The following is a 21296-nucleotide window of genomic DNA, read 5'->3' on the forward strand; positions in this document are numbered from 1 at the left end:
GCCAGGACCCGTGGCTAATAGTGCGCGGCACTGATCAGTGTGCCCTTAAGATGCGGCATTCAAAGTTGATCGCCGCGTCTAAAGTGAAAGCTAATAAGTGCCAGTAAGCTCAGTGGGCTGTTCGGGACCGTCGCAGCGCCCTGGACAGCTGGATGACATGAGAAGGGCCCCTTATCTTCCTCCTCCGTGTCTGATCGCCGAATGACTGCTCTGTGCCTGAGATCCAGGCAGGAGCAGTCAAGCGGCAGAAACACTGATCAATGCTAGCATATCATCATAGCATAGCATTGAACAATATGAGAGATCAATGTACTGCATGTTATAGTCCCCTATGGGAGCTATAACATTGCAAAAAAAAAAGTTAATAAATATAATTTAACCCCTTCCCTAATAAAAGTAAGAATCACCCCCCTTTTCCCATAAAAAAAAAAAAAAAAACTGTGTAAATAAAAATAAACATATGTGGTATCGCCGCATGCAGAAATGTCTGAATTATAAAAATTTATAGTTAATTAAACCGCTCGGTCAATGGCGAACGTGCCCAAAAATTCCAAAGTCCAAAATAGCGTATTGTTGGTCACTTTTTATATCATGAAAAAATGAATAAAAAGCGATCAAAAAGTCCAATCAATAAAAAAATTGGTACCGCTGAAAACTTCAGATCACAGCGCAAAAATTTAGCCCTCATACCGCCCCGTACACGGAAAAATAAAAAAGTTATAGGGGTCAGAAGATGACAATTTTAAACATATAAATTTTCCTGCATGTAGTTATGCTTTTTTTCCAGAAGTACGACAAAATCAAACCTATATAAGTAGGGTATCATTTTAATCGTATGGACCTACAGAATAAAGAGGTGTAATTTTTTCCGAAAAATGTACTGCGTAGAAAAGGAAGCACCCAAAATTTACTAAATGGTGTTTTTTCTTCAATTTTGTCGCACAATGATTTTTTTTTCTCATTTCGCCGTAAATATTTGGCTAAAATGACTGATGTCATTACAAAGTAGAATTGGTGGTACAAAAGAGTTATGATTTTTAAAATGTAAGGAGGAAAAAGCGAAAGTGGAAAAACCCCAGGTCATGAAGGGGTTAAGGCTTAGTGGTATAATAAATCAAAGTATAGTTAAAGAGATTTAAAGAAAGTTAAACAGATTTGTAACTTACTTGTATTTAAAAATCTTAATCCTTTCAGTACTTATCAACTGCTGTATAATACAGAGGAAGTTCTTTTCTTTTTGAATTTCTTTTCTGCCTGATGATAGTGCTCTCTGCTGACACCTCTGTCTATGTCAGGAACTGTCCAGAGCAGGAGAGGTTTGCTATGGGGATTTGCTCCTGTTCTGGACAATTCCGGACATGGACAGAGGTGTCAGCAGAGAGCACTGTGGTCAGACTGGAAAGAAATTCAATAAGGACTGCTCATGCTCAATTGGGTGATCTGGCTCTTCATAGGGTGGAGGGGCAGCTGTTTTATGAGAAGGGTAATAAAGCTCACACTATGTTGGCCAGGCGCCTATGTGATCATGCTGTTGCCCAATCGCCTTCTGCCCTGAAGGATTCCTCAGGTGTTCTACACTATCACCCTGCTGACATTTCCAGCCTCTTTGTCGACTACTACTCTGGTCTTTTTATTCTCTCCCTTCACAACTTCCGTCTGACCCGGGGGAGCGTGCTGCTGCTCTTGATTCTTATCTGTCTCAATGTGGCTTGCCTACTCTGTCGGGGGCCGATCGTAAGGTTCTCAATGCACCTATTACGGGGGAGGAACTCCTTGAGGTCCTTAAATCCCTCCTGGTTGGCCGCTCCCCAGGACTTGACGGATTCTCTTACCTATACTATAAGACCTACTCTTCCATACTGGTACCTAAACTTGTCCCTCTTTTCAATTCTTTTATGGTGGGGCGAGGTGATCCCGTAGTCTTTTCTACACTCGTTCATTACCCTGATACCTAAACCTGGCAAAGATCCCCATGATTGCTCTAGTTACAGGCCTGTTGCCCTCCTCAACTCTGATTTGAAGCTTTTTTCTAAAGTCATGACAGTAAGGCTTAGCTCCTTTCTTCCCTCCCTTATCCATAAGGATCAGGTCGGATTTATCCCCTGTAGTGGGTCTGGTTTACTTAATCAATCAACGATCTGAACAGGCATTGATTCTTAGCTTGGATGCGGAAAAGGCCTTTGATAGGTTGGGGTGGCCTTTTCTTTTTGCTGCTCTCCAAAAATTTGGAATCACGGGGTCTGCACTGCCAGGTCTCTACTCCTCTCCTACCGCCTCTCTAAAACTCCCTCATGCTCCTTCTCCAACTTTTCCTCTGTTTAATGGAACTAGACAGGGCTGTCCCTTGTCCCCCGTCCCCCCTGGTGTTTGCTCTGTGCATTGAACCTCTTGCGGCCATGATCAGGAGGGACCCGGACATCACTGGAATCCCCATTCACCATAGAGAGTTCAAGATCTGCTTATTTGCTGATGATATACTCCTCACACTCTCCCGTCCTTTACTTTCTCTTCCTAACCTTTATAGGGCCCTCCATGACTATGGTGTAGTATCTGGCTATAAGGTCAACCTCTCTAAATCGGAGGCTCTCCCATTAAACCTCCCCTCTTCTGTTTCTACTCTTCTACACTCTAACTACTCTTTCAAATGGTCCACTTCTGCTATCAAGTACTTGGGGGTCCACATCACTTCCAAATACACCACTCTTTATTCTACTAACTACCTCTCCCTTTTCCGGGAACTTAGGGCGTTGCTTGAGAAATGGAAGTCACAGTATATCTCCTTTGTTGGACGGATTGCGGCGGTTAAAATGACACTTTTACCCAAGTTATTGTATTTTTTTGGAAACGCTGCCGACTCGAGTTCGCTTGTCCACCCTTCGCTCCATTAGATCTACTATCTTTCGCTTCATCTGGGATGGGAAGAGACCTCGCTTGCCGATCTCAGTCATGATGGCTAGCAGGGCCATGGGGGGGGGCTGGCTGTTCCTGACATAACTAAATACTACTGGACTGCTCACCTACGCCATCTTGAGGCTTGGTCCTCTTACCATGCATATAGCCGCTGGATGGAGCAAGAGAAACTTTGGTTGGCCCCTATTCACCCAAACTCCCTCCTCTGTTTCTCTTCCTCCCCTCCTTGGTCCTATGTCTTTCTCTAGATATGTTTGGGGATACTGCTCTAGGAAGTTTAGATTGTATTCCCCCTCCTCCCCCTTATAGTCTTCCCTTTACTGTCCTGCTTTTCCTGCTGGTATGTCCAACCTCATGGTGCGGGAATGGGCATCTTGTGGCCTCTTTTGTTGGGCTGATGTAGTGGACCCCTTGTCTCACTCCCTTTTACCCTTTGAATGGCTGGTGTCGCATTGGGACCTCCCGTCTGAGTGCTACCACTACCTACAACTTAGACATTTCTTGTCCTTCACAACTGGTTCTACAGTGGTCTCTAGACCTACTGGATTTGAAAGGTTGTGCCGTGGTGGGCCTCAGGCGAGGGGTCTTCTCTCCGACATCTACTTGCTATTCCTTCAGCCCCCTGACGGCAATCCCCCGTCTCACCGCTACATGGGCTGTTGGGATGCTGCTCTCAACACTTCTGTTACCTTGCCTCAGTGGCGTATTATTTGGGAAAGGGCTTCTAAGGCATCCATCTGCACAGCATATAAGGAGACCCAGTATTAGGCTGGGTCCACACTACTTTTTCTCCCATACGGGAGCGCATACGGCAGGGGCGAGCTAAAAGCTTGCGCTCCCGTATGTGACCGTATGCGCTCCTGTATGCCATTCACTTCAATGAGCCGACCGGAGTGAAACGTTCGGTCCGGTCGGCTCATTTTTGCGCCGTATGCGCTTTTACAACCGGACCTAAAACTGTGGTCAACCACGGTTTTAGGTCCGGTTGTAAAAGCGCATACGGCGCAAAAATGAGCTGACCGGACCGAACGTTTCACTCCGGTCAGCTCATTGAAATGAATGACATACGGGAGCGCATACGGTCACATACGGGAGCGCGAGCTTTTAGCTCCCCCCTGCCGTATGCGCTCCCGTATGGGACAAAACGTAGTGTGGACCCAGCCTTATATGATCATGTGCTGGTATCACACTCCTGAGCTTTTAAAGGGGTTCTCCCATGTTTATACTGTTTTTTGTTATTATGTTTGTGGGATGTCGGGGGGTGTGTTCTTGCTTCTGTCCTTCCTATCTTCTGACGTCCGAGGCAAATCTTTTCTTCCTGTTTCTTCAGTGGCTCAGCGACGAATCTGCGGCCTCTTCCGGCGCATGCGCAGGTATTTTTATTTTTTTTTAACAATAGTTTTTTTTTGTCTAATTGACAAACTGTCTGCGCTTGCGGGAAGCTACGCTATTAGCGCAGACCTAACGTACGCTACGCTGTTTTTGTCAATTAGACAAAAAAAACTTTATTGGTAAAATAAAAAAAACTACCTGCGCATGCACCGGAAGAGGCCGCAGATTCGTCGCTGAGCCATGGAAGAAACAAGAAGAAAAGATTCACCTCGGACGTCAGAAGATAGGAACGACAGAAGCAAGAACACACCCCCCGACATCCCACTTACCGAAAACAACATCGCGGAGGCCGAGGTTACACAGCAAGCCGCTGGAAGAAAAAGGGGCCAGCTTCCGGATCTTCACAAAAGGTAAGAAAATACATATATACATAATCAAAACACACATAAAAAAACACATACTTATACACACAAAACACACAAACATAATAACAAAAAACAGTATAAACAAGGGAGAACCCCCTTAACTCCTTAAGGACACATGACGTACTGGAACGTCATGTGTCCGCTCCCGATCGGGGACACGGCGTGGCCTCTAACAACGGCCGGGACCCCTGGCTAATAGCGCATGGCATTGATCGCGGTGCCGCGCGCTATTAACCCTTTAGACGCGGCGTTCAAAGTTGAACGCCGTGTCGAAAGTGAAAGTATGCCGGTTAGCTCAGTGGGCTGTTCGGGATAGCGCGATCCCGAACAGCTTACAGGACAGCAGGAGGGTCCCTACCTGCCTCCTCGCTGTCCGATCGCCGAATGACTGTTCAGTGCCTGAGATCCAGGCATGAGCAGTCAAGCCGCAGAATCATCGATCACTGGTTTCCTATGAAAAACCAGTGATCAATGTAACAGATCAGTGTGCAGTGTTATAGGTCCCTATGGGAGCTATAACACTGCAAAAAAAAAGTGGAAAAAATAAGTGAATAAAGATCATTTAACCCCTTCCCTATTAAAAGTTTTAATCACCCCCCTTTTCCCATAAAAAAAAAAACACAGTGTAAATAAAAATAAACATGGTATCGCCGCGTGCGGAAATGTCCGAATTATAAAAATATATGGTTAATTAAACCGCACGGTCAATGGCGTACGCGCAAAAAAATTCCAAAGTCCAAAATAGTGCATTTTTGGTCATGATCAATAAGTCCTATCAATGCAAAAATGGTGCCGCCAAAAACTTCAGATCACGGCGCAAATAATTAGCCCTCATACCGCCCCATATGCGCAAAAATAAAAAAGTTATAGGGGTCAGAAGATGACAATTTTAAACGTATTAATTTTCCTGCATGTAGTTATCATTTTTTTCCAGAAGTGCGACAAAATCAAACCAATATAAGTAGGGTATCATTTTAATCGTATGGACCTATAGAATAAAGATAAGGTGTCATTTTTACCAAAAAATTTACTACGTAGAAGCCCCCAAAAGTTACAAAACAGCTTTTTTTTCTTCAATTTTGTCTCACAATGATTTTTTTTTTCCGTTTTGCCGTAGATTTTTGGGCAAAATGACTGTCATTACAAAGTAGAATTGGTGGCGCAAAAAGTAAGCCATCATATGGATTTTTAGGTGCAAAATTTAAAGAGTTATGATTTTTTAAAGGCAAGGAGTAAAAAACGAAAATGGAAAAACCCTTGGTCCTTAAGGGGTTAAATAGACTGAACCCTACTATACCTCCTCAATGCTGGCATTGTGTGGTGGGTTTGGGTACGGTGTTCCACATTTTTTGGTTCTGTCCTTTTATAGGTCACTACTGGAAGTTGGTGCAGCGATTCATCTATGACTCCCTGGGTGTCTTGATCCCTCTAGATTCCCGAATATATCTTCTCCATCTTTTCTATCCCGCTATCTCTAAAAATGTTTTTAGGCTTTTCATGCATATTGCTTTGGCCGCTAAAACCCTTATAGCTAAAAGGTGAAAAAGAACTCTTCCTCCCTCTGAGTCTGGCCTGCTAGTCCGTGTCAGAGAGATCTGCTCCTTGGAATATCTCACAGCATTGTTGAAGAACTCTGTACCCTCCTTTCTCTCGGTTTAGGAACCTTTGGATCGCTTCTCTGATCGACAGCCGCCTTGACCTGTTGAACTCTATTTCCTTTCCACCTTCTTTTTTCTGCTTTCTTTTCCTTTCCTCCTGGCTCTGTTTTTTATATTTTGTTTGTGTTTGTGTTTGTTGGTCCCTTGGTGTTTCCTTCTTCTTTCTATAGCCCCCCCCCCCCCCTTCTACTGTGCATGTTGCCCTTTGGGCCTTATAGCTTATTGTGTTCACATATAGAGATATGCCTTTATTGGCTTTGCTTGACTATTGTATTGCTCACTGTTTTGTGGCGCCCTGGTTGGGATGCTTCTCCGGGGGTTACTCCCCATCCCCTTCAGATATGCCATAGCAGTTTATTGTTAGCCTTCTTTGCATACATCTTTGCATACTTATGGGCGTAGCCCTTTTTGATGTTACCCGCATGCTGTTTCCCTTTGGATTTATATACTTGAAAATTTCAATAAAAATTGCAGTTGAAAAAAAAAAAAAAGAGATTCAATAAGAAAATAACTTCCTCTGTAGAATACAGCAGCTGATAAGCACTGGAAGGATTAAGATTTTTAACTAGAAGTAATTTATAAGGGGCCGGAAGAAGCACGCATTCACGTGTGAAACTACCGGCGTAGCCTCTGATCGCCACTACACCTGCGCTGATGCTGTGATCCAGCTAACCGTTACCTGACTCCTACAGTGAGCTGTCTCTGCTGAGCGGTGAGTGCACGTACGTGCTCTTGTCTTTGAACATATTTGATACTTCATACTTTCGTATGTGCACCCCGCAGGAGATTCGACTATAGGTCACAGACACTGTGCTGCATCCGAACCAAGGTGAAGTTGCTTTTTGTGTGCCCTCTCCTCTCCCATCTCATTACTATTTTTAATTTACAAATCTATTTAACTTTCTGGCACCAGTTGGTGTAAAAAACTTGTTTTCAACCGGAGTACCCCTTTAATGACACAGAATCTAAGTGGTGCCCTGTATCCTATAAAATACTATTTGCTTAGCAACAGGACTATAGGGGAATCATGTTAAAGGGGTTATCCACCATAAGGTAATTTTACCTGCCAGACAGTAATAGCAATGCTTAGGAAGGATCCTTGCTGGTTTTGGGGCTAAATGGCTATGTTGTGAGATTGCCATAATGCTGTGACTATCTTTTTTGTGAGATGGCTATTTCCTGTTTAAAATCCCTCCGTCAAACTACAAATCCCATAATACCTTGTTTGTAAGTGTGAGGTCACTTTTCTCCCTCCCACACATCAGCCACTCCACCATGGGAAGCACAGGTGAGCTGCCTTCCATGCTTTGCTGTGCACAATAGACCAGTATTTTCTAACCAGTGCACCTCTAGCTGTTGCAAACCAGTGGTCGTTCCACCCATATAAGCAGACAGGCTCCTTTGAACACCTGACTAGTGATGTAATGTCTCAAGTCGCACTGCAACCTGGGAAAATTAACATCAGGGCATAGCTCACATAAGAATGCAAGACCACCATGAAATACAAGTACAGACACTATATTATGAACTACACTAATTTTACAGCCCTTGTAGCATAGTCAAATAAAAAAAAATCCTGAAATACCCCTTTAAGTATAATGAACAAATCACCAGCACATTACCTTGTGCTCCCGCACCTCACCCACCGACACGCTCTGCTTCTTCCAGGTGAGGTGAGCGTCTAGGGGTTCCTATAAATACCTAACCAGGGTGCCAAACTTGCCGGGTGCTCCCAAGCCCGCCATTGTCAGGTACTGTCACTTTGTGCGTCATCTCTGGATTTGGCAAGGACACATTGGCCATGATCTATCAAACTGTGTGAGAGAAAAAAACTTTGATGTTCCCATAGCAACCAATTACAGCTCAGCTAATGAGCTCTGGTAAAGTGAAAGCTGAGCTGTGATTGGTTGTTGTGGGAAAATCACTCAATTTTTTCCCTCACACAGTTTGATAAATCTGGGCCATTATCTTAGATTAGGCCAAGTTGAGTGTTAGTGTTAAAGGAAAACTGTCACCAAGTTCACCCACACTAAACCCACTACACTGGGTATAGTGTGGGTGAACAGGAGTCCATACATGGGTCACTTTCTTTTTTATGTTTTCTTGTCGCCGAGTTGTCATCCGCTAAAGTTCTGCTGTTTGCCCTTCACTTGCGCTCTGAAGGCGGGTCCCCCGCTGGCAGCCTTGCTTTGGGTCCCGGAGGAAGGGGCCTTAGCCTGCTTAGCCTTGTTCGCATATTCATTTCCTGAGCGCAGCGTGTCGGGAGAGCGCTCTGTGCAGTGTAACTGCGCATGTACCGGTCCCTCGCTACACCCCAAAGTTGGGATTAGCGAGACTTCAGAAAGAGGTACTTCCGGGTGTAGTGAGGGACCGGTGCATGCGCAGTTACACTGCACAGAGCGCTCTCCCGACGCGCTGTGCTCAGGGGGAAAATCAATATGCGAGCACGGGGGGTGGACTAAGGTCCCTTCCTCCGGGACCCAAAGCAAGGCTGCCGTAGGGGGACCTGCCTTCAGAGCGCAAGTGAAGGGCAAACAGCGGAACTTTAGCGGACGACAACTCGGCGACAAGAAAGCATAAAACATTTAGTGAGCCCTGTATGGACTCCTGTTCACCCACACTATAACCCAGTGTATTTGGTTTAGTGTGGGTGAACTTGGTGACAGTTTTACTTTAAAGCAACTGCACCATTTGGCCTGAAGGAACAAACCAGTTTTTCTTTTTTATATAGTTATTTCACTTTTGTAATCATTTATACTAGTTTTTTATTGTAGTTTTACAGTCATTAAAGAGGTAATCCAGGATTTTTTATTTATTTGACTATGCTACAGGGGCTGTAAAGTTAGTGTATTTCATAATATAGTATCTGCAGAGGCGTACCTAGTGCCCATTGTGCCCCTGGTGAGGTTCTGTGTCGGCGATGCCCCCTGCAAAAAACATTACACGTACATCTAACATTCTTGCCTGAGCTGTTTTTAACCCATTAAAGGACAAAGGGGCAACTGAGCGTGCATCATAGCCAGTTAGTCCCATCTGCTATCAGCTGCCGGAACCCGTGGCTGATGCTTGACATCGCCAATCGGGCCGATGCCCAGCATTAACCCTTTCAACTTTGTGGCATTTAAATGTAAACAAAAAAACTATCTGAGCTGCTCAGCATAACTGATCAGCACACCCGTGGTGAATCCACCTCTCCCTTCCCCTACGCAAGGGCAGTCCTGGGACTAAAAATAGGGCCGGGTATTTAAGAATAAGCAGTCCATTTTTTTTGTGGGGGTCTGACTGCTGGGACTCACCTTGGTTCAAGTTGCTCTCCAGCTGTGGAGAGTCTCAGGCATTATGGGAGTTGTAGTTTTGCCACAGATTGGGTACAGTTTCACCCATCATCCCTGCAGAATTTTAAAAGTGACCACAGCAGTGATGGGACAGTCAGGAGAATACACAATATCAGTGACCTGAGTGATGTCTTCTCTGTTGTCTTCCTTTTTCTTCCTCATCTGGTCCAGATGCCAAGACATCTTCCAGCTACGCTACATCTTCCTCTGCAGAGTCTGACGCCCGGACATCACTGGTTCCTCACTTTGTCAGCAGATCATCGTCCTCTATATGAAGACAATAATTATTATAACTCTGCCATGCACTGCACCCTGAATATAATACTGCCACACACTGCTACCTCTGAATAGAACACTGCCATTCCTCTGTTCTACTCCCTAAATCCTCTTCACGTTCCTCTGCCTCCTTCCCCTGACCACTAAGTCCTGGTCCAGAAGGCTGTCAGAATATCACAGGAGTCGTAGTTGTGCAACAGCTGGAGAGCAGCAGATTAGAGAACACCAATCTAAACCAATATACCCAACCTATTGGTGGTGTGACCCATACCCAATATTTCCTGGCCCCCCACCTCTCCTCATCAATGTACAGTATATATAAATATATATATATATATATATATATACATATATATACACATATATGTATGTATGAATTAAAGAATTGTATATGACTGGTGTATGTATGATAGATGGGGGTATGATAAATGCGTGTATGTATAATAGATGTATGTACGATGGATTTGTGTATGCACGATAGATGTGATATACACATCTGTCACACATACACACACATCTATCATACATACACACATCTATCAATCGTACATATACAACCCCCCCCCCCCCCCTCGCTTATCCTTGGTCACCTCAACCTTAGTTCCTCCCCTCAGGGTCCCATCTGTAGTCCCCTCAGCAAAACCTCCCCCATCCCCTGAACCCCATCTTTGGTCTACTTAACACCCCAAACCCCCTTCTTGGTCTCCTCATCAACAACGAGCCCCTCAAACCCCATTCTTGGTCTCCTCACCAACATCCCAAACCCCATTCTTGGTCTCCTCACCAACATCCCAAACCCCCCCCCCCACCTCCTCCGAACCCCATCCTTGGTCTCCTCATCAGCAACCCCCCGAACACCATCCTTGGTCACTTCATCAACAGCCACCCTTACTGTGTTTTTACCTCCCAGCAGCTCCCTGATACAGGACCGACCCGCCCTCAGCAGTGGTGCGTGGGTGCCAGCTTTCTTCCTTAATATGGCGTGGAGACGCAGAGGGAGTCACGTGAGCAGGAGCCACACGTGATGCGATGTCAGCATGGCTCCCCTGCGTTCCTGGGACTGGTCCTAGGACTTGGCACAGCCGCAGGCAGCAATTTTGATTGATCCCTTTTGATTGCTGCGCTGCAACGGCTGATCCTGCTGCGCCCGACCCGTGACATTATGATCTGCACATCTTTATTATTTAACTAGTTGTCGGCGACCAGATCTGTTTTGCCATCTGCGCCCCCACCAGGTGTGCATCCCTGGCGGGGGCCGGGTTCGCCAAACGGTATGTACGCAACTGAGTGTCTGTACAGTGTGGTTGCTGTGCGTCGAGACCTGAAATCACTAGTCTGGTGTGCAAAGGGAGCCTGTCCTGCTTCAATGGATGGAGCGACCGCTGGGTGGGAGTTAGAACTTTTTTCAGCAGCTGAGGTACCCTGGATAGAAAACACTGGTCTTTTGAATAAATGCAGCTCTTTTGTGTTTCAATGGGTGGGGTGGCTGCTGTGTTGGAGGGAGGAAAGTGACCTTAGACTTACAAACAAGGAACTATGGGATGTGTAGTTTGAGAATGAAATCCAACAGGAAATACCCAGTTCACAAAAAGCTAGCCACAGCGTTATGGTAATCTCACTACACAGCCCTTTAGCCATCAGACAAGCGCAGATCCTTCCTAAGCATGTCCATTACTGTCTGCCAGGTACGTATTAAAACCACCTTATGGTGGAGAACCCCTTTAAGTGTGGAATATGGGTATATTTATAAGGTATACTTGGTGCATAAAGGTTGTAATCAACTTAGATATACCTTGTCTTTATGTATGTGTGGTTTTGAATTGCAGTTTACACGTTTGCACACTCAAGTTGTTTCTTTATGTATTTTTCAGTATGCCACAGATTATTCTTACACACTTAATATACTACCATCTTTTTCTCTTTCATTTATATTGTATACACTCAATACACATTTTTATTTTCATTCTTCAAATTTTCTTTATTTTTGACTCAACTTTCATACATTTGTTTTTCTAATTTTCTCATTTCTCTTTTACACATCTCTCTCTCTCTCTCTCTCTCTCTCTCTCTCTCTCTCTCTAAAAAAAAATAAAGGGAACACTTAAACAACACAATGTAACTCCAAGTCAATCACAGTTCTGTGATTGACAAACACTGACAATCAATTTCACATGCTGCTGTGCAAATGGAACAGACAACAGGTGGAAATTATAGGCAATTAGCAAGACACCCCCAATAAAGGAGTGGTTTTGCAGGTGGTGACCACAGACAACTGCTCAGTTCCTATGCTTCCTGGCTGATGTTTTGGTTACTTTTGAATGCTGGCGGTGTTTTCACTCTAGTGGTAGCATGAGACAGAGTCTACAACCCAAACAAGTGGCTCAGGTAGTGCAGCTCCTCCACGATGGCACATCAATGCGAGCTGTGGCAAGAAGGTTTGCTGTGTCTGTCAGCGTAGTGTCCAGAGCATGGAGGTGCTACCAGGAGACAGACCAGTACATCAGGAGATGTGGAGGAGGCTGTAGGAGGGCAACAACCCAGTAGCAGGACCACTACCTCTGCCTTTGTGCAAGGAGGAGCACTGCCAGAGCCCTGCAAAATGACCTCCAACAGGCCACAAATGTGCATGTGTCCACTCAAACGGTCAGAAACAGACTCCATGAGGGTGCTATGAGGGTCCGACATCCACAGGTGGGGGTTGTGCTTACAACCCAACACCGTGCAGAACGTTTGCCAATCTTGGTGTCCTCTATCAAATGCCAAATTCGCCACTGGCGCTCTGTGCTCTTCACAGATGAAAACAGGTTCACACTGAGCTTATGTGACAGACGTGACAGAGTTTGGAGATGCCTTGGAGAACGTTCTGCTGCCTGCAACATCCTCCAGCATGACCGGTTTGGCGTTGGGTCAGTAATGGTGTGGGGTGGCATTTCTTTGGGGGGGCACACAGCGCTCCATGTGCTTGTCAGAGGTAGCCTGACTGCTATTAGGTACCAAGATGAGATCCTCAGACCCCTTGTGAGACCATATGCTGGTCCGGTGGGCCCTGGGTTCCTCCTAATACAAGACAATGCTTGACCTCATGTGGCTGGAGTGTCTCAGCAGTTCCTGCAAGAGGAAGGCATTGATGCTATAGACTGGCCCGCCCATTCCCCAGATCTGAATCCGATTGAGCACATCTGGGACATCATGTCTCGCTCCATCCACCAACGCCACGTTGCACCACAGACTGTCCAGGAGTTGGCAGATGCTTTAGTCCAGGTCTGGTAGGACATCCCTCATGAGACCATCCACTACCTCATCAGGAGAATGCCCAAGCATTGTAGGGAGGTCATACGGGCACATGGAGGCCACACACACTACTGAGCCTCATTTTGACTTGTTTTAACCTTTTAAGGACTTAGGACGTACGCCCTAAGCCCGGTGTGAAAAATGGGGTCACGCCATGACCCCGCATCACACCGGGTCGGTCCCGGCTGGTAACGATAACCCGGACCCTGGGCTAACAGCGTGCGGCACCAATCGTTGTGCCGCGCGCTGTTAACCCTTCAGACGCGGCGGTCAAAGTTGACCGCCTCGTCTGAAAACTAAAGTAAGCGGTTCCCGGCAGCTCAGTCGGGCTGATTGGGACATCGCAATAAAATCGCAATGTTCCGATCAGCTGGGACGCAGGTGGAGGTCTCCTTACCTCTCTCCGTGGCGTCCGATCGGGGATTGATTGCTCCAAGCCTGAGCTACAGGCTTCAGCAATCGAGACCCTATCTGACTGATCCCTGCAAAGCTATGGCTTTGCAGGGATTAGCATAGGAGTTCAGTGTGTGCAGTGCTATAGCTCCCTATGGGAGCTATAACACTGCAAAAAATAAGTGGAAAAAAAAAGTTAACAAAGGTCATTTAACCGCTTCCCTATTAAAGGGGTTCTCCGGTGCTTAGACATCTTATTCCCTATCCAAAGGATAGGGGATAAGATGCCTGATCGCGGAAGTCCTGCAGCTGGGGACACCCGTGATCATGCACGCGGCATCCCGTTTATAATCAGCTATCACGCCCCCTCCGGTAGGCTTGCATTGAGGGGCGGAGCGTGACATCACACGGGGGTGGAGGCGTGACGTCACACGCCGCCGGCCCTGTAGTCGCCCGTAATCAGACCCGGACCGAACATGCTTCGGGGACTGATTACAAACGGGGTGCTGCTTGCATGGTCACGGGCGTCCCCAGCTGTGGGGCTCCCGCGATCAGGCATCTTATCCCCTATCCTTTGGATAGGGGATAAGATGTGTAAGCACCGGAGAACCCCTTTAAAAGTTTGAATCACCCCCCTTTTCCCATAAAAAAACTGTGTAAATAAAAATAAACATATGTGGTATCGCCACGTCCGAAAATGTCCAAACTATAAAAATATATTGTTAATTAAATTGCACGGTTAATGGCGTGCGCACAAAAAAATTCCAAAGTCCAAAATAGTGTATTTTTGGTCACTTTTTTATTATGAAAAAATGAATAAAAAGCGATCAAAAAGTCCGAGCAAAAAATTGTACCGATAAAAACTTCAGAACACGGTATAAAAATGAGCCCTCATACTGGCCCGTACGTGGAAAAATAAAAAAGTTATAGGGGTTAGAAGATTCGAATTTTTAACATCGAACTTTTTCCGAAGTACGACAAAATCCAACCTATATAAGTAGGGTATCATTTTAACCTTATGGACCTACAGAATAAAGATAAGGTGTTATTTTTACCGAAAAATGCACTGCGTAGAAACGGAAGCCCCCAAAATTTACAAAATGAAATTTTTTCTTCAATTTTCTCGCACAATGAATTTTTTTCCGTTTCACCATGGATTTTTTGGTAAAATGACTAATTTCACTGCAAAGTAGAATTGGTGGCGCAAAAAATAAGCCATAATATGGATTTTTAGGTGCAAAATTGAAAGGGTTATGATTTTTAGAAGGTGATGAGGGAAAAATGAAAATGCAAAAACGGAAAAACGCTGAGTCCTTAAGGGGTTAAGGACATTACATCAAAGTTGGATCAGCCTGTAGTGCGGTTTCCACTTTGATTTTGAGTGTGACTCCACATCCAGACCTCCATGGGTTGATAAATTTGATTTCCATTGATAATTTTTGTGTGATTTTGTTGTCAGCACATTCAACTATGTAAAGACGAAAGTATTTCATACGATTAGTTCATTCATTCAGATCTAGGATGTGTTATCTTGGTGTTCCCTTTATTTTTTTTTGAGTAGTACATTATATATTAAAAAAAATTCCACTCACATCCACACATCATTTATATTTAAAAAAAAATATATAAATACTTTTTCTACATTCATTTTATGTTTCTGGCATCAAATGATAGTATAAGTATATATCCGCGTATAGAACAACCTTGAACACACAGTAGGGGATTATTGTGACATGTAATATTGCACTGTTATAATGTATATTTTTTAACTTTTTTTTTTTTTTCATTTATTTTTCACCCAGAAATGTTGTATGGTCACTTCTTGGAAAGGCTGCGAAGTTCCAGATGTGGCCACACGAGAGCGCACCTCACGCACATCTCGTTACCATTAGGCAGTGTGTATGTTTCAGGAGGGGCAGGTCACGTGACGGTCAATGTGCGGAGCGCCTCTCGCCTTCTTGCCGGATGGGCGCAGCGGGTGGATGGGCGCTGTGTGCGGCTGCAGAGGCCGATGTGTGCGGGGCAGCAGGTCGCGCCTGTGTATCGCTGGCACAGCAGCTGTGCTCGTCACATACCACCTGACCTACCACCTCCTGTGCTGTGCACTGCCCCCGGGACTGACCATGGACCAGAGCCGCGGTAAGGAGCTGTCATATAGATGCATTAGGTAATGTTTCAGCTGCACTTCAACAGTGTTTTCACGCCAGTTTGCCTCGAGCTGTTGCAAAACTACAACTCCCAGCATGCCCGGACAGCCGAAGGCTGTCCGGGCATGCTGGGAGTTGTAGTTTTGCAACAGCTGGAGGCAAACTGTTTGGGAAACCCAGAGCTAAAGAGTAAGTCCTACATAGTAAGGACTTGTATGTTCCTAAAAGTAATAAATATACATATACACTAATATATATATGTGTATATATTATTATTAACCCCCTACAGGACTCAGGACGTAACGTTAACGTAACGTCTTAAGGACCCATGATGTACAGTTACGTCATGGGCAGTTTTGGTCCCCGCCGGGCGGGGATTGGACCGGGGTGACTGCTGAAATCATTCTGGCATCCCGTGCAAATGCCCAGGGGGGTCATCAGACCCCCCCCCCCCCCCCCATGTCGGTGATCGCCACAAATCATATGTGAATTCACACATGCGATTTGCGGCTATTCCGGCGATGCGGGTCACGTGTGACCCGGAGATACAAGGTCATCGGGGGTGTATGATACCCCCCCCCCCCTATCACCTACTGTATCTATGGGGAGGTGGCGATTTTCGTCACCCCCCAGGATCGCTGCTATTGGCTGGATGATCGTCCAGCCAATAGCAGTCGGCACGGGAGGAGTTAACGGCATCTTCCCGCAGATCCCGCCGCTGGCTGAGTTCAGTCAGCGGTCAGAGCTGCTGGAGGAAGACCGGGACCCCCCCCCCCCTCTGCTGAGATCGGAGCCCCCACAGAAGAAAAGAAGCCCCCCCCATAGATCAGGGAAAGAATACAATCCAGGGAAAGGTAGGGTAAAAAGTAAAAAAAATGGAGACGTCACGCCCCCTCCCATAACTTGCATTGAGGGGGGGTGGGGCGTGATGTCACATGGGGGTGGAGACGTCACGCCCCCTCCCATAGACTTGCATTGAGGGGGCGTGGCATCATGATACTCCGGCCCCGTGGTCGTCACGCTTATATCACGGAGCCTCCAGGACTGCGGAGAGCTCACAAAGGTGGGTGCGGAATGACAGGTTGCAGGGATCCCCAGCGGCGGGACCACCACGATAAGACATCTTATCCCCTATCCTTTGGATATGGTATAAGACATCTGAGGGTCGGAGTACCCCTTTTAAACTCCCATACTTACCCCTCCGCTGACTTCTGGAATTTTTTTTTCCCCTGCCCATTTCTGATGCCTGGTCGTATTTCTGATTCGGGTTGGGAAACTGACAAACCTAAAGATCAGTGTTTCCCAACCAGGGTGCTTCCAGCTGTTACAAAACTACAACTCCCAGCATGCCTGGACAGCCTAAGGCTTTCTGAGCGTAATTCCAGTGCAGCTGAGTCCCATTGCTGGCACTGTGCACACTGCAGAGTTTTCGATGCACACTTTCCTCCCGGAAAATCTGCTCAAAAAAATTACGCATATTGAACTTTTTAAACGTTCTGGTGGACTTCTGCCCCGCACACATTGCCGTCTATGGGGTGGTGCGTGGTCCCTGTGCTGACTGATTCACTTGGCGCTGGCCACACTCAGAATCTCCTGCTGGAATTTGTCCGGCCAGAAGTTCCTCAGTGTGAACCCGGCCTTATACTCACCTACCACCTATCCCCCATTGTTTGGAGCCTTCTGTTCTCCATCCCAACACATAAGAAATCCTTGTTCAGCCAATCAAGTCTGAGGGGGGCGTCAGTGCCCGCCACTGGATTCTATGAGTTACCGCCCTTTGTTCTGACGGGGACCTCCGGTTTGTGTTCTCGAGATCATGGGGGGGGGGGGGTTACCAGCAATCAGACCCCCCAGGATAATACACTTCTAATGACAGGGACACCTTAAAATCTCTTGTGGCTCTAATACGGTGGGATCCTAGTGGTGCTTGTGTCTAACATTTGTGGAGTATTCACACACACCAGATCCAAGTTGAAGTTGGGAAATCTTTAGTTATGGATTTTACAACTATAAATTAGCAGCAGATCATGTGTTTGTGTGAATACACCCTAATGGCTCGTTTTCAATGCGTTTTTCATTGCGATAGTCAATGGGATCTGTGGCGGAATTTTCGCAGCTTAGATTTCACTGCCAATAGTCTGCCACAGAGAACCCGCCCCCATTCAAACTCGCAGCCGGATGCACGCTGCTAACTCGTAATGAAATCCGCAATGTAAACGAGCCCTTAGCCCACGTTTACACCATGGAAATTCTGCACGGAATTCTTCCTAAAAATTAGAGGTGTCAGAAAAAATTGATTCTGTGAAGTATTGCGATATTTCATTAGACAATATTAGTATTGATTCAAAGTATGTTCGAATCGATTTTTTCAGGGATGTGGAATTCAGGGACATGCAGTTCCGGTGAATTTTTCAGGCCCTTAGACCTGCTTCGGGCAAGAGGGGCTGGACCTGACAGCCCCCAACTACCACGGCGGCGCTCAGAGGGCTGTATGGAGCTGCTCCTGACTCGTCCCCGCTCCGTACTCTGCAGCCCCCGGCTGATTTCAGTAGCCGGGGACCGCCGCTAATAGCAAGCATGACTATTAACCCTTTACATCGCCACTGTCAAAGCTGACAGTGGTGTCTAAAGGGACCTGCGAATGCTCCCTGGTGGGCTGGGGTGGGGGTTGCGATCCACTATAGAGGTAGCCAGAGGGCTTAACTCTGTTCCCTGGTGTCCCGTGGCTCTGTCAATGATAGATCCTGTCTGGACTAGGCTCTATCAATGGATCACAGAGAACACAGATCAATGGAGTTCAATAGAACTCTATTGATCTGTATGTAGAATCTAATGATTCCTCCTAAAAGTCCTCTAAGGGACTAGAAAAGTGTAAAAAAAATAAAAAAATTTAATAAAAGTTTAAAAGACACACATTAACCCCTTCCATATTAAAAGTTCAAATCACCCCCTTTTCCTATATAAAAACATGTAAACATAATAAAAATAAACATATTTGGTATCACTGCATGCGTAATTGTACGACCTATTAAAATATAATATTATGTATCCCATACGGTAAATGACGTAAATGGGAAAAAACAAACAAACCACAGAATTGCAATTTTTATAATATACCAGAAAAAAAAAGTTAAAGGGTACCTCTCATCAAAAAAACTTTTGATATATTATAGATTAATGTATGCAGAATAACTTTACAATTGCATGTTATTAAAAAATATGCTTCTTTCTATTTAATTTTCCACTTTGAAGAAATGACCACTAGGGGTCTCCCTACCAGTCCTGGCAACAAGCATTTCAGACTCATGCTGGAGTCCTAAACACTACGAGCTGCCAGTCTGCTTTGTTCACAAAGGAGAACACTCAGAGCTGCCAGCCTGCTTTGTTCCCAGCCTGTTTGGCTGTGAACAAAGCAGGCTGGCAGCTCTGAGTGTTTAGGACTCCAGCATGAGTCAGAAATGCTTGCTGACAGGACTGATCGGGAAAAATACAATAGAAAGAAGCATATTTTTCATTAACATGCTATTGGAAAGTTATTCAACATTCATTAATCTAAAATATATCAAAAGTTTATTTGATGAGAGGTACCCTTTAAGAGATTAAAAAGGCAGATCAATACCAAAATGGTACTGATTGCAAGAAACTGATTATGGTGCAAAAAAATTAGCCCTCATTCTATAAAATCGCAATATTTTCGTCTTGAGACAAAAATCAGGATATATCGTATCGTCAGACGTGTATCATGATGCATATCGTATCGCTAGATTCTTGCCAATTCACACCCCTACTAAAAATGTTGCCCATTAACTTTAATGGGATTCTGCAAGGATATTCACACAGCAGAATTTCCGCAGCGGGCGTTCTGCTGCGGAAATTCTGCTGTCCGGGAAAGTATAAGTCTGGTCTTATATTTTTCCGGACTTCAGCTGCAGAATCCCATTGAAGTCAATGGGGCTTGATTTCTGCCATATTCGTGAGGAATGCATGCAGATTATATGTGGAATGCGCATAAACTTTGACTGTTCAATTAAATAAAGTCTATCTTTTAATGAGCTGCGGAATTCGTGCAGAAATTTGTGGACAAATTCTGCACCTATTTTGCAAATGGTAAAAAGCTACGGAATTCTGTACAGCACCAATGCAGAAGCAGAATTCACACAGATTTTCCGCTGTGTGAACGTGGCCTTAGGGTATGTTCAGACGGACGGATCCACAGCATGGATCGGGATTGCGTAAAATCTGCAGTGTAAACATACCCTCAGGGTACGTTCAAATGGGCAGGTTTCCTGCGTAAAATCAGCAAATCTGCCCCTATTGCGGATTTTCCGCTGACCCATGGAAGTCAATGGTAGCAAAATCCACTGATTTTCTGCAGAAAATGCACCCGTGTGAATGCACCCTTAGGGCATGTTCAGGCGAGCGGATCCACAGCTTTTTTTATGCTGCGTATCCGCCGCTGAAGGACCCCTACATGATGCGTTTATATGTGCCTGCTCAGAGTGGCAATACGCTGCCACGAGCAGACACACTGCGATGTGCAAGTCGCCACGCGCGTGCGCAGTATACTCGCATATCACAGCAGCTCCCTGCCTAGCTCTTGGAGTAGGGGGAGCGGCCGCCATGTGTGCGAGTACACTGCGCATGTGCGGCGACTCGCACATCGCTTTAGTGTGTCTGCCCGTAGCAGCGTATTGCCGCTCCAAGAAGACGCATCTAAAGGCACCCTGTAGCGGCCCTTCAGCAGTGGATCCGTAGTGTAAAATACGCTGTGGATCCGCTCGCCTGAACATACCCATAGGGTGCATTCACACGGGCGCATTTTCTGCAGAAAATCTGTGGATTTTGCTACCGTTGACTTCAATGGGTCAGCGGAAAATCCGCAATAGGGGCAGATTTGCTGATTTTCCGCAGGAAACCTGCTTGTTTGAATGCACCCTGAGGGTTTGTTTACACAGCAGATCTTGCGCAATCCCGATGAAATTCGTAGAAAAAAAACGTAATTGCGGCAAAATGTGTCCTGAGATAACAGAATTCCGCTAATTTCAATGGGGTTCCACTACAGAATTTTTCAAAATAGCCATGGAAATTCTGCTGTCTGAATCCCATTTAAATCGTTAAGACAGTAAATTATGGTGAAATTCTTCTGTGTGAACATATTCAAATATAGGAAATTCTAATGATGATGATGCTAAGTGTGTGTTCAGATGTCCAAACAAAATATCCCTGTCCGGGCTTTGTGCAGACTGTGGTGGCTGGCATGACATGCCGGTGCTAGGACCGCTCAGGAATGATCTGTCTCATAGACTGCTATGCATTCTGTGCAGAATCCGCAGAAAGAATAGATATGTTCATTCTTTCTGCGGGCACAGACATTGAAATTTGAATTTCCGTGCCAGAAACATCCCATTGAATAGCAGAATTCCACTGAACTAAATGAGACTCTGCTGCTGCATAATCTCTTCAGCCCTCAAGTAAAACCTGCAGAACCTCTTCATATAAAATCAGTTCTATGGGTGTTCCCAGTAGGAG

The 21296-nt window shown here is 45.6% G+C and overlaps 1 protein-coding gene across 1 annotated transcript in view; it reads left to right on the forward strand.

The window, feature by feature from the left end:
- Positions 1-15534: 15534 nt before the first annotated feature.
- The window catches only part of FAM151B (family with sequence similarity 151 member B), a 66351-nt gene continuing 60589 nt past the window's right edge, over positions 15535-21296 (forward strand). Inside the window, exon 1 of the mRNA XM_056539298.1 lies at positions 15535-15759. Within this exon, the coding sequence (XP_056395273.1) occupies positions 15555-15759 (205 nt within the window). The 5' untranslated portion in view covers positions 15535-15554. The remainder of the gene's footprint in view (positions 15760-21296) is intronic.

This window comes from Hyla sarda, chromosome 1, assembly GCF_029499605.1.
Source record: "Hyla sarda isolate aHylSar1 chromosome 1, aHylSar1.hap1, whole genome shotgun sequence".
NCBI classification, from domain to species: Eukaryota; Metazoa; Chordata; class Amphibia; order Anura; family Hylidae; genus Hyla; species Hyla sarda.